Source organism: Mugil cephalus, chromosome 20 (assembly GCF_022458985.1).
Source record: "Mugil cephalus isolate CIBA_MC_2020 chromosome 20, CIBA_Mcephalus_1.1, whole genome shotgun sequence".
Lineage (NCBI taxonomy): Eukaryota > Metazoa > Chordata > Actinopteri > Mugiliformes > Mugilidae > Mugil > Mugil cephalus.
This window is the reverse complement of record NC_061789.1, coordinates 20513879-20528040: the sequence shown is the minus strand read 5'-3', so window position 1 is coordinate 20528040 and position 14162 is coordinate 20513879. Positions and strand designations below refer to the sequence as shown.

The 14162-nt window shown below is 46.4% G+C and overlaps 1 protein-coding gene across 4 annotated transcripts in view; it reads left to right on the top strand.

Moving 5' to 3' along the window:
- Nucleotides 1-14162, top strand: part of adgrl1a (adhesion G protein-coupled receptor L1a) — a 91059-nt gene that overhangs the window by 43379 nt on the left and 33518 nt on the right. For all 4 annotated transcript variants that reach the window (XM_047571653.1, XM_047571651.1, XM_047571652.1 and 1 more), the window contains exons 3-4: nucleotides 6103-6316; nucleotides 7664-7773. In XM_047571653.1, the coding sequence (XP_047427609.1) occupies nucleotides 6103-6316; nucleotides 7664-7773 (324 nt within the window). The remainder of the gene's footprint in view (nucleotides 1-6102; nucleotides 6317-7663; nucleotides 7774-14162) is intronic.

Sequence of the window (14162 nt, the reverse complement as noted above, 5' to 3'; positions counted from 1 at the left end):
GGGATACTGTAACTAACTGCAAAGAACAGACTGTCTGATCAGCTCATACACCAATACACTGATGCATGCTGTCCACGTGTCCGAGCTGTTGGCCTAGTGTATAAGGAGGTTAATTAAGTGTCTTTCCTATCAGGTCTCTGGACGCAACCTGCAACTTTTCCAAATGCACACACTCATCTTTCTGACAGCACGCCTTGTCTCCCACTCTCTCCTCACTCATTCTCCTTCCTCTCCTCCTCTCTTAGCCGCTCCCTTTTCGTACCTTTTCACGTCACTTTCTTTTCTTCTCTCTCTGTCTCTCTCTCTTGCTCCATTCTCTCCTCATCCCTGTGGCTGTTTCCCTGCAGCACCTGCATTTTTACTCAACCACAGTGTTTATATAAATCTAGGTCTGAGTCACTGTCTGCTGGCCTACCTCCTATGATACGTGCTGGAAACAGAGAGCAGAATAGAGTTGTCCTGGGCCTCTAGCACTTTTACCTCCTTGGAGAGATACAGGATATTTTACACTGGGTGAGTCTCCTAGTTTGTAGGCAGGCTGATTTTTATTTTGGGCTATGCCGATTCCCCCCGTTGAGGCGCTTTTATTGCATAATTAGACGCCAGGGCCAGCAATGAAGTGGTTTGACAGTATGAGCACGTCTCGTCTTGCCTCCATCTCAAGTTTGTGTGTATTCGTGTGTGTGCGTGCGTGCGTGTGCGTGTTGCTCAATGTCTCAGTGACTTTTTTTTTTTTACCACCCGTCTTAATCTCCCTGCGATGCCTGCTAGTTCCCCCCGCAGCAAAGTTTGTCAACACACACTGAAGAGTTTTTGAGGTTACGGATGGATGAGGATCAGGGCTTCACTGGGTCTGCCTGTGAGAATTTGTGCGTGTGTGTGCATGTGCATCATTGCAAATGCATGAGAGTGTGTGTGTATCTAATTTCCAGTGGGGGCATGTTTAATTCTCTTATGAATGATGTAATGTTATGGGCTGTGCTGTAATTCGGTTGAGTTAGAGGGCTGGGCTGTGGAGAGGGATTGTCTGTGTTAAGCAGACCCAAATAATAGGAGGTCTCAAACTTGTCTGCCTCGGCCCTTTTATCTCAGTGACCTTGTCCCTCCACAAAGAGTGGCCTTTTGCTCATCTTCTGCCAGCATCTCATTTGATGCGTTCCATGCTTTTTTGATTGTTACCCTGTCCCATTTGCCCTGCCTTTCAATTTCTCCCCTTCTGTATTAGCTTGACTACACTCCATCACAGTGGATGTGTGTCATTTTGGTGATGCTTTGTGTTCTGACCTTATAGCAAGGCTGGTGACTCCCCGTATAGTCACTCCTCATCTCATCTCCAATGTCTTCTTTGCCTGTAGCAGACAGGCGGAGGAGTCAGAGATGAGATGCCATCCTAGCTCTGAGGACAGAGTTACCCCATCCCATCCGTACACGCAGACGCACTCACACTCACACTGTCCCACAGCCTCCCGCTGCCCCCACCCCCCACCCCCTGCACCCTCATGTTAGGCCTTTAGGTTTGTCTCACCATGTCACTTTGTCACAATTCCTCAGCTTGAAGGCTGCCTGGATGTGACAGTTCTGGCCGCGTCGTCTGTGGTGACAGGCCACGCTCCAGCAAGTCATTACGCTAACTCGCAGTGCTAAGTGAGTCGCTAAGATGCAGCGTTAAGCTGATAAAGGGCTGTAGAAATTGGTTGGGACGATTCTCTGCCAGAAAGGGATTCCTATCACTGAGATCTTTCAGTTCTATCCAGTGACTGTAAAATGACTTATTCTTCCTGGCCAGCTCTACTAAGGAACTAACCTGAAACTCATAAGGGAGTATTGAAGTTGAGGTTATATTTTATACTTTTAAAGTTGCACTGCTATACCTCTATAAAGAGGATCATAACAGTTAGCTACAATGCCTTAACTTAAAGTTAATTTGCAGGGCTGTCAGCAGCATGCCCAGTTTCTCAGCTATTGATAATTGTAGTCATAAAGGTTCTCTGTACTGTGCTAATGAATAGCATTAGAAAAAGAATGCTGTAACAGATAGAGGGGTTGATCACATCTCAGTCCCCAAAGACAGTCTGCCAGCCAACAAGTCAGCCACAGACCTCCACAAGTGCAATCTCCTACTTTGACTCAATAGCAAAGTCCCGGCTACCTGCAAGGCCGCATCATTTTAGTCAATTACTGCTGAGAACACACACCACAGAGCTTCTATGATACCATAGCTCAATTTCAAATGGCTTGAGATTTGCTCTTATATTTAAAGTAATATTTCTGATCACAACATTCGATAATGTTTTCCTGAAAAAAATATCTCATCCATACTGTGCTCTTAAAGTACAGGATCATAAATACAATCTGCCCAGTCTTGACAAAGAAATATTCATATATTCTAATGATAATGTTCATATACGTTGGATAGTAGGTAACAGTGTGCAGCATTGTTAGAGCTTTCATTATTTCCAACTGTGTACATTAAAGGAATAACTGATGTGATTAGATGTGACAGAATGAGTGTGCGAAGACCAGTTCGGTTGCTGCAAAATGATGTTCTTGTCTGATGTCTTGTCTGGTCCAAGCATCTATCCACCCCCAGGCTTTAATTACTCTGTGAGGATAATGAGTCAAATCCAATCAGTTTTCTCTCATACTCGTAATTTGTATGGAGCTTCTATTTTCAAGCCGACTGGTTTAGCCTCTTGCACCAGCTGCCATGGAATGACACCAGGCTCCTGTCTGTGTGTGTGTGTGACCCCTGTTTCCAGCTTGTACGATGACTGAACTGACTCATATCATTATCAGTATGTGTGAAAATTGATTGCCACTTCTGTCAGATGACAGATATTAACAGAGTTTTACATATCATAGGCGATGAGTCATGGTCTCACCATGGGGGATTGCAGCTACCTACACATATGGCTGCTGCTGAAAAAGACCTTTTGTCATTCAGCTTTTATGAGTCTGAAAGGCAAGACTAAATGGCCACGTGTGTTTGTGTGTGCGTCTTTGTCTCTGTCTGTTGTCTAAAGAGACCCTGAAACCTTAATGGATTCCTGCAGAGTGAAGGACAATCGTAGCCCATGGCCGTTCCAAGCTTATCCCCTCCTCATCTCATCTCAGCTCAGAGCCAGCCACAGCTCCAGCTATGCCTCGGGCCATCTGGCTGACATGTTACCTCACTTACACACACGCATGCACGCGCACACACATACATGCACACACACTACCTCAAGTAAATTCTGCACTTATTTATATATACCATAAATGAAAGCAGCATCTGCACTCAAGACATTTTATAGACACTTTAGACTTTAGATAACACCATACTAACACACTTTGGATCTGCACTGAGTAACTTTGGGACTGAGACACTATGTATATCTCATATCTGTACATAAATAGGACTGTAGATTGGACTGTATATTTCTTTTTATACAGTCATACAGTCTTTTTTATACAGTATTATTTTTGTTTTTATTTTGTTTTACCAAGTTTTATTTTCATTTTGACTCTTATTCCTACGTCTGTGTCTGGTTCGCGTATGTTCTTTGTTATCCTGAGACTCTTGGACAAAACAATTTCCCTGTGGGGATCGATAAAGTGATCTGGAATCTTGAATCATCTTTCTGCATTCACACAGTGAAATCCAGAAGTCCACATTTGACATGTAACACGTCCGAAAATGTTGGGTTTTTTTGTGTGTGGGTGTGAAAAATGTTATAAACATTATACAATATATCATTCTTTCTGCAACCATCAAAGTGGCCTAGTTGCGGTTGTACTCAAGTATGACTAAAGGTAAATTGTAAATATCCACTAAAGATCGTGGAACACATACTGCACGAGTCCAAACTGGCTTTCATAACCAAGTCTACATCGTTGTGATTCAGTAGAGTTTAGGCACATACTGTACAGTGATGAAAAAACCCATTATTGATACGAGGTAGTGCACAAAGGTTCTAACACCATTGAAATAAATGGTGAAAAGTAACTCGGCTGGTATGTGAATTTGTTTTTGCTAGTGTTCAAGAGTGTGGCCTTAGCTGGCCCTGAATAGCCGGACACGATGCCATGTGAGGTGTGTGGGTGTGATCAGCTACCTCTGATGCAGACTAACATTCCTGCTGTGCAAGTCTACAGTCTAAGTGGACTAAGTGTGATCACTCCTGGTGGCCTCCTTCACTTTTACTCTCCTCTTGGCTCATTCTATAGTTCTAATCGCTGGGCAGCTGTTCGCTGTTGTGTATTCGCACTACAGGGTAGTTCAGAGAACAAGGCCACACACTGGCATTACGCATTGTAATCCCACTATGACACCAGAATCTTGTGTGAATGTGCATATTCATATATGTATGTGCATATTCATCGGCTCAGTATGCCCACATGTGTGCTGCTTTGCTTGTGTGGGCTTTTGCATTTGAGTGGACTTGTTTGTCTGGCCTTGCCTGCTGTTTGCATCTCTATGTGCTTTAATTAGTATGCGCTTATGCATCTAGGCCTTTGTGATTTGGCTCTGGCACTGCATGCTGGCGAGGCATAAAAGATGTGAAGTCTGTCTATGCTAGTCATTCAGCCTTAATGGCGCTAGTTACACAACTGAACTGAAGTCCCCACCGCATAAAGGGATGGCATTTAGAAATATGAGCAAGTCTGATGTCAGTGAGTCATGTAGTGCAGTGCTGCAGAGCATGTCTGGGATGACTGACATTGACATTGACCCAAATGGACATTCCTTCTGAATGGACAGTGGCTGAAACTTAAGCAGTGCGTGCTCAGTGTCAGGAAGGGAAAACAGACTCGCTCTGTGGGTTTCAGCATTAACAGTAGTGGGTCCCTTGTCTGCTGCTGAGGCTGTCTGGTAGGGGGAAGTACTGTGCGGTGAAAGCCTTAGTTTGTAAAGCACTTCTAAATTCTACCCTGTTAAGGTGAGCTAGCACTGCTCTGCTTAGAGGTGGTACTATCCCGACCGTCAGCCTCGTATGTGTCATGTCCTCCTGACTGACATGGTTAAGGAGATCTCAGTCAAAGGCCTCTGGTCCTTCAGGACAGCGACAGCTCCCCACCTAGCAGTCTCTGATGCAGCCTCAACTCGTGGGATGTTATTTTCCCCAAAGAAGTGTAGTCAGTTCAGAACCATGGACAGCAGCTCTCCCAGCCACTGACATGAGCCTCCCCACAGAGGAATACTTGCTCTCCTTCAACTTCACTTCCAGATCACTCACTCTCTTTCTGCTTTTATTCTGTTTCTGTGCCCCTGCCTCCACATGAGCTGTGAAAGAGGGAGGAGGCAGCCATTTTGTTATTTTTGTGCGTGAGGCTGAATGTAAAAGCAGTTGGAAAGGTATGCAGTTATGGAGAGAGTGGGATAGACAATGAGTGTCTCTCTCAGCACCTCTTTGCAGCCCTCTTTCATGCCACTCAGCCAAGCTTAGCGATTAACCCTGAGTACCCTACTGTCCCGTCTGACCCCTCCACAAAGAGCCAAAGCATTACATTGACTTGCCTCTCAGACAGCTGATTACCAGCAGTGGATGTGCAAATGGTGTACATACCAGAGGTGAAAGTACGCACAGATGCTATTTCTCTCTTTTTTTGCTTGTTCAGCCATTGCTTCCTCGCTCTCCTCGCTTTTGAATCCAAAGGTTCTGCTCTGATTCGCCGTTGAGGTGGAAGACACTGAACGGTGCTAGAAAGGACATACAGTTCCATTTGGCATGTGGATGAGGATGAGAAGATGCCGCAATGGTAGTGTGTAGGAGTTTGTTAACGTTTGAAGCTCTCACAGTTTGTCTCACAAGTGATGCAGTACCTCATTGGAAAAGCTGCTATGGCTGAAAATCTTTCGTACTAATATGTGATCTGTGATCTGTGTGGAAACTGTGTGCTCAGCCTGTGCATCCAGAGTACTGAATGCATCAATAACAGCAAGTTAATAAATGGCATTATTGTTCCACATGAGGACAATAGGGACTACTTTCATTCCACCGTCTCCTGTTAAGCATTAAACCTAATATTATAATAAATTACAACAAATTCGATAATAAGTGCCTCCTTAATGTGTAAAGGTTCATTGAATTGTCAGTAACTTTGCACTCTCCTTCTTTCTAGCCCTGAGCCGGTCAATGATGCCCTTCGGTTTGATGCGTCGAGAGCTGGCGTGCGAAGGCTACCCGATTGAGCTGCGCTGCCCGGGAAGTGACGTCATCATGATTGAGACAGCCAACTACGGCCGCACCGATGACAAGATCTGCGACGCAGACCCCTTTCAGATGGAGAATGTGCAGTGCTACCTCCCCGACGCCTTCAAGATAATGTCACAGAGGTAAATATTGATCTGTTTAGATCTTGTGTATGTGTTTGAGTCAGCGCCTATTATTGGCAGAGGAAACGAGATACTATTTCACAGAATAAATCCTCCAGGATTTCCTGCTTCTCCCCTTCTGAGATGTATAGTTAGGGCCCCCCGTGGGAAAATTGCACATTTCACAACCCATGCAGAAAACATGGGCAAGGCTTCTGTTTTTAACCTTTTCTAAGTAGAACAGTAGGACTTTAACATTCAAAGAAAGGCTAATCATTTAATGCCTGTTTGCTGCAGAAAGATCTCCTTGATGTGTAATTTGGCTAGAGGTACGCAAAGTTTTGCATTCAGCTTTAGAGTATCTTGTGGGGAAGTCAGCCTTCTGCCTGTGTGCAGAACGTGACTGTACATTAGTGAGACATTCATTCGTATCGCAGCATAGGTGTGTTCGGTTGCGTGCTCCGTACAAGCACGGAGTGGTTGTGTGAGAATACTAATGCCTGGGATTGTTGCAGTTCGTGGGACTTCCTACAGCTGCTCTCTGTTTTTACGCTCAGCATCTGCTTCCTTGGAGCACAAATCAATGGGAGCCCTCTACCAGCTATCCATCACACATGTAATGGAGGCACATGGTGTTGGCTGGGGGAGACAGCGAGGAAGGGAGGGGGGGATAGCAGGGGATGCTGGGGAGAATTGTGGGGGTGAAGGAAGAATTCCAGAAACGATGGGATGATAGAGTGAGTGCAGCAGAGATTTGAGATGTGAGGGGAAAGAAAGACAGCACAAGGGAGGAACGCTCAAAGCTGGATAGAGGAGGATTACGGGTTGAGTACATGCGTTCGTGGATGCGTGGTTCTCCTTCGTGTGTGTGTGTGCTGCTTGGGTGTACAAACATCAGAAGGCATGCAGCGATGCGGTTTAGATGGAGGTATTATGTGCATGCGAATGTTTTCCCTGTGCATGTGGTGTAGAGTATTTGCCTTAACCCCCCTTGTCCTTCCCTGTTCTCTCACCTCTAATTGCTCCCACTCACAATCCCCCAGGAGGGGAGGCTCTTACGTCACTCGCCCTCTCCCTGCCTCTTCCCTCCCTCTTCCCTCCCTCGCTGGTACTCTCTATCCTTCATCCCACACCCCACCATCCCATTCTCCCTCCCTTCCCGTTTCCCACCTCCCCTCGGGTGCAGCTGTCACATGATCTAGTCTAGTGTGAAATTACTCCCTTCCCTACCGTTCCCTCCGTCTTTCAGAGCCTGAAGATGTTTTTTTCTATAAGCACTCCTCTTTGTCTTTCTTACGCTCATCATTTTTTATAGCTTACTTCCTCTCTCTTTCTCCCCCCCCCCCCTACCCTCGTCTTATCTCGCAGGTGTAATAATCGCACACAGTGTGTGGTGGTAGCGGGCTCGGACGTTTTCCCAGATCCCTGCCCAGGGACCTACAAGTACCTGGAGATCCAGTATGAGTGTGTCCCCTACAGTGAGTACTGCCACCCCCTTCCCGCCTCCCCTCCGCCCTCACCCATTCGCCACCCCCCCTCCCACCCCCTCCTCTCCCCCCAGCTCAACCTCTTGTCCCCGCTTCAACCCGTCCCCCCCCCGAGTACCCTCAAAAAATGACATTCTTACACTCACATGTGAACACTTGCTCCCCCTGGATTCTCTCTAAACAACAAAAACAAAACAAGACAGCCATCCTCACCTGCTCTCTCTCTTCCCCTCTCTTCTTTCTCCTTTCGTACACTGCACATGCACACACTCGCACGGCGCTAAATCTTTTTTTCTTCATCAACAGAGTGACGCACCAGTACCTGAGAGGGATTTTCACATGGGGGAAGGTTCTCCACTAACGCAGGGTCCGATAAGCACTTCGCGCACACCCACAGGCAAACGTGGGGTCAGCCCTTATTGGCAGTCACAGCAGTGGAACACATAGCGCCCTGCACTCATGCAGTGATTAACCCAGGGGCAGGCTGCTGCCTTTATCTGGTGCCAAACACCTTTGCTGCCCCTCTGATTTCCAATAAAAATTAAAATTGGATGCAGTGAGACTTTGAAGCAGGGGGTGTTGTGTGTTTGCCGCAACTCACAATAGGAACGTTAACACAAACAGCAAAGGGCTTATTTTAGACCACATGACTTGGAGCGCGACACATTTTAATGTCCCCATGGAAACGGCTGACTTCCTCACTGCACTACTCCAAACTCTGTGGCAGGTGTGACACACACACATGCCTGCACACACACACACACACACACACACACACACACTATCTCACACTTTTAAAGGAGAGGGCGCACACTTGCTCTCTTTCTCTATCCCTCTCTGACTCTTCCTTTCCGAGCAATCATGTGCACACGAACAAGACACACCTACACACAGTCAGAGGAGCAGACACATGCGGGATTATGTGGTGCTGCTGTGTTGATCCTCGCTCATGTGAAAATCTCCACTCAGCCCCCCCTCCTCCCCATCATGTATTATTACTCAGCATCGATCGCCTCACGGTGCAGGAACACCTGGCTGGAGGGGAGGACATGTGGTGCTCCCCTTCACTGGGCAGAAGCAGTGGGGTGCTGGGAACGGTCAGGTGGCTGGGGCAGGGTTAGGTGGGATGAGGGGCTTGTTACATTTATTGGGGCTGGGAGTGAGATGATTGTCTCTACTTTTTCCTCAGGTGCAGATGTTGTGGTGAGCCACAGGACAGACAAACCACACCAAGGCTATAACTTCATTTTCTTTCCCTACAACTCTTCATCTCTTCTCTCTGAGGCTTTCCCTCACGCTCACCTCGCTTATTATCTCTCACAGTCAGCCTCACATCTTTTCATCTCCTGTAACTTGTTTTTTTTTCTCCCTGTGTTCTGCTTTTCTCTCTTTCATTTTGATCGCAGTCCAACTTCTAAAATGCTCATCCATCTTCCTGTTACTCATTATTTTTATCCTCTGCCTGTCAATCTGCCACACTATCTCATAATCTTTTATATTTCATCTTGTTCTTTTTACAGGTGGGACAAATATTCAAATATGCCACCATCCATGGACTTCAAATAACCTCACCTCAATGTCTGCTCTTCCTCTGCTCAGTGCTTTCATGGCCTCAGTTTACCCCATGAGAGACAGTCAGGCTACAGCCACAGTCAGAGATAGAAAGGGTTTTGTGCATTGGACATTATTCTCTGGTATGAATCTGTTCTTCAGAGCTTTCCAAGTGGTGATGAGTGTTATTTGTGATTGCCCTCGAGCTTCTGTTCCTTGCTTTCCACTCAGAATGAAGGGTGGTCACATTAACCATCTGCAGTGGCATTATTAAGTATTTTAGAACCCAGATATTCCTGCAGTTTATATTCTGTGTTGTATAGAGGGTCAAACTAGCATTGCTTAGCTGGACCTGCTCTCTTTTGCTCATGCATTCTAACCCTTTTCCTTCTGACTGCACAATAGAGCTTGTTCTCATTCTGCAAGGCAATCAAAGGGACGATTAAATAGCTGCTGACTTGCATTTTTCTTCGCCGTGTTTGGAAAAAACTTTGTTGATTGCGTCTGAAGCGTGGTGCAGCTTAGAAAATTGGAAGCTGATCCCTCTCTGATGAAAAGTCCCGCTTGTCTGAGGTGACAAAGAACGAGCAATTACCCCTGTCCTCTGTCACACTCCACCACTAGAGGAACGCGAGCGTACTATACTCACTCACACACCTACGGAAAAATAGAAACAGGCCCGTGTATGTGGGTGTGCACATAACTCTGTCTTCCAAAGGGTGTTGAATAAGGGCAGCTGGACTTAATTATTATTTAATAATAAATCTAATATAAATGAAATAATAATAATTTAATATATTATTATTATTATTTAATCCTCAATTTCCCACTAGGCTCTCAGAACTGAAGAAGAAGTAGCCTTTTGGATTACCATGACCTGGATGGCTGAGAACCTTCACAGACATAACTCTGTCTTGTAGTCTTTGAGAATGACTCTGTTGATAACTCATTTACACACAGGTATTAGAAATCACACCGAAATCAAAGAATCAAGCGTAAGACGCAGACTTGTCCGTCTTCACAGCCTTAGCTGTTGTTTATTTGTGACAAAGACGAGGTCTACGTGACAAAATCGTGAAACAACTCGGAACAAACACATGAGTGCAATTTAAATGACCTTAGTGTGTGTGCGTGTTCGGTTGATGCGTGTGTTCTGGGAACACATTCGGTTGCTCAACTTTGTTCTGGCAGTAGAATAGTTAGGACAGATGTTTGTTGTTAGGATCAAATGAGGTTCAAAGTACAGCTCAGTGCGTGTGAGGTCGCAGTGGCCTGAGATGCCCCGCCACACCACACACACACATGGTATAACTGATGTGAGGTCAGCCTTACCTGTTATTATCAGTATTTCCTTACAACCTGTTTACTGTATGTGTGTGTGTATAGAATTAATCTAACAGTCTCAACACTGCAGTCTGAACTATGTATTTCTGCTGCAAAACAAAATACAAAATGACACATTCTGACTCAGAGCTGGAACTGCTCATCCCAAAACCTAGTCACCACCGCGCCACACGCCGCTCAACTCGGCCAGTTTTAATTACCAGGAGAGGGGGCGCGTCGCTCTCTTCAGTTCTGCCTCAGTAGAGATTTGTCAAGATTAATTGAATTTGCTGCTGCTAATCGCTCTGTTAATGCCCCATCGTTCACGTCTGGCTGGGATTGCTGGCGACTCTGGTACCGTCCCAGGCTGACGCATGTCTTTCATCGGTTGCCTCTGCGAAAAGGTGAACAATTGAGAGATGATATGTAAATGCTGTGTAGCAGATGAGATGGTGTGCAACCATGTTGATGACTGCGTGGGATGTATTCCTCTGACAAGGTCCTCTGTGTGAGTGGCACCTGTGTCACACAGGCACCACGTTGCCAGTCACCTGAAACAGCAAGGTGACAGCTAGAGCCGAGCTGACGCACACGCACCTCTGCCAGCTGGGCTCAGGCGAGGGTCCGTAACATGTGTTTGTGTTGCTGTGTGTGGGCTTGCCTTCAAAAAATACAACATCCGCCAACAAGTCTAATCATATCTCATCGAACCAAAAAGCCCTGCAAGGCCTCCCTGCCACGTAGCGTTGTTTTTTTTCTTTTTTTTTTTTTGTCATCCGAAACAGAGCAAGACAAAATGGCTCAACTGAACTCTCATTTCACACTGTCACAGCCGGCTGTATCCTGCTGGATTCCATTAAGACATCACAGATACATGGCTACAGATGCACCGTGTGTTTGCTGCAGTGAAAACCCTACTCTGCAGTGTTAACACAGATGTATTCCGAGTCAAAGTAAATCTACCCCAGAAGAGAACTCTGCCTGTATCCCCTCCTCCTCCTGGAGACAGTGCTACATCATTATTGATTCCTCGTGTTATCCAGAGTTACCAGCCATGCTAGCCATGCCAGAGCCATTACACCTTGTGTTGTGCCTCTACTATTTCACCAGCTGTAATTTATCTTGTTAATATGCACTGTGCAGGTAGTTATATACGCTGGACAGTAGACGCCTTGGGGCTTCTTAGGTTTACTCCATACCCTGCACTTTTCTAGCCATTCAATTTTGTTACACTGCCACTGTTTTACTTTATAAAATTGATTCATCACCACAAGTATATTCAGCCCAGCCTATTCATTATGAGACGTTGCTTTTTGGACTCAAGGCTGCTGGAAATTATAGGTGACTTGTCATGAAGAGTTTGTCAGTAGAAGGAATAATGGTATTGTAATATGACAAGTTTTGAGGGGAGGAAAGGAAACGCTTTGATGTGGCTGAAAACGAAATGCTATTAATATGTACCGGGACACCATTGGACATGGGGCTCATGAATGCTTGGTGAATGAGAAGCGGGAGGCTTCGCTCAGGCCAAAGGGACGACTCTTTACCGTGAAAAATGTAATGTGCGCGAAGGTGAAAACAGAGACGAGAGGGGACAGAAGATGTGGGACAGGACGCACGGTCTGTCAGTACTGTAAAACAAACAGCGGAGGCTAAGTTCACCTGCAGTCGTGCACCGATACGTCTGCGTATTCTCAGAGTGTGAGTTTCTTGCTGTACTCATTAGTGTGGGAGTAATTGATAGGGTTGTAGAGAGCACTGAGCAGAGTGATTAAGGGAAGAGAGGGCAGTGGCTTATTTCTCAAAAGAACCCCGAAAGAGAGATGTTGAATGAATCAAACAAACAACCCGAGGTGGCCTTAAACTAACCTCCAGCTGACTGCGAGCGCAGTTTGATGAGTTTCTGTCTCTTCTTCCTGTGTTTGAGTGTGCGTGTCCTCAGGAATGTCTGATGATCCTGTGTGTGCCTGTGCTTTCTGTCTTCTTTTTTTTTCAGGACAGCCAAGAATAGAAGAAAGGAGTCAGCACAAGTCTTCCATCTTATTTTTATTCCTTCTTTCTGCAGCACTCAAGAATGTGAATTTCTCTTCCTGTCTCTCTTTCTACATGCCACTGCCAAGCGTCACGCATCTCCTCCTGTTTAGAAAAACATAGCGAGTGATCCATTTATAGCATTGCATTAAGCACACCCTTTCTCAGACCTTACACTTGCAAGAAGCGGAACATCTGCGCCCAGCTGACTCCTCAGACACACGGAAAGACTCCGAATGCTTGATCTCTTTTGAATTCTGGTCCCCCCATGCACCCCCGGCCACTCCACCTCTAACCTCGGAGCTAATGGTTGCATTCACAGTTGGTGGCAGGGGTACAGTGCTTTTTGAAACTACCCCGGCTTTGCAAGACTTGCACTCGTTACTTTGCAATGTTTACCCCTCTAGGCTGAAATGGCTTCTATTCCCCAGGTCTTCATGGAGGTTGTTTGTCCAGTTTGATCTTGGCACGAGATGATAAATGATTAGAGTGGTTGCTGATGCTGCCTCTGCCAAGGTGCAAGGCCATCCCCCACACAGCTCAGGCGATTGTTGCTAATGGCCCCTTTTTTTTTCTTTTAGTTTCCCTGGCTGTTTGTCTCTTTAAATCTCTCTCTGTCTCTCTACCTCACTATGTCTTTCCTGACGGGCAACCTTGCGAGGTGTCTTGACAGTTTCACAGGGCTCCCCAGAAACATCAGACGCACTATGACACATACACAACAATCATGCTCGCAGTTGGGCTCCGCCAGCCATGTGCGTTCTGACACGTCTCTTCCCAAGAGACGCAAAGACTCACTGGGCGAGCACCAGTGTTGTTGCGTGAAAGGCGGAGCTGAGATGCTTCCTTGCCCCACCTCTAGTCTCCAGCTGCTTGCGGACCTCCCCAGACGCTGCGACATCCAAGTTCCAAACAGCAGAATGGATGCTGAGGGAGGGAACCACGCCTTACCTGCTCGTATCAGCCCAGGCCTTAGTGCGACTTGACACACCAACCTATTGATTTGTGTGTGATGAGCCTGCTGTAGACGTTTCTCTCATCTTTCTTTTGTCTCGACCCTCTTCCCCCCCCCCCCCCCCCCCGACCGTGTCTCTTGTTTTCTCTGTGTTTCAGAGGCGTTCCACTCTGTCAAGCCCTCCCTTTCCCCTGTTGTTTGTTCTCTTTTCCTTTGATGAGCCAGTCTCGGCCAGGCGGGCCAGCAGCTCCCCATTGATTGGACGGTCGATGGGTTGAGTGTTTTTGCTTGCTTCTATAGCAGGCATCCTGACTCTGTAAATTGAGCAAAGCCAAAAGCACCGCTTTCTTTAGATCAAGGGACCCCTCTAATGTCAACACTGACTTTGCTAGAGGAGAGGGGATGCAGGGGAGATTCAGCGATCTCTCCGAAGACAACTGGTCACAGACATGGACATATTCATCCCCACCATCGTCACCATTTACCATTCATTCATCATTCCACTCTGTTTACTTCCACA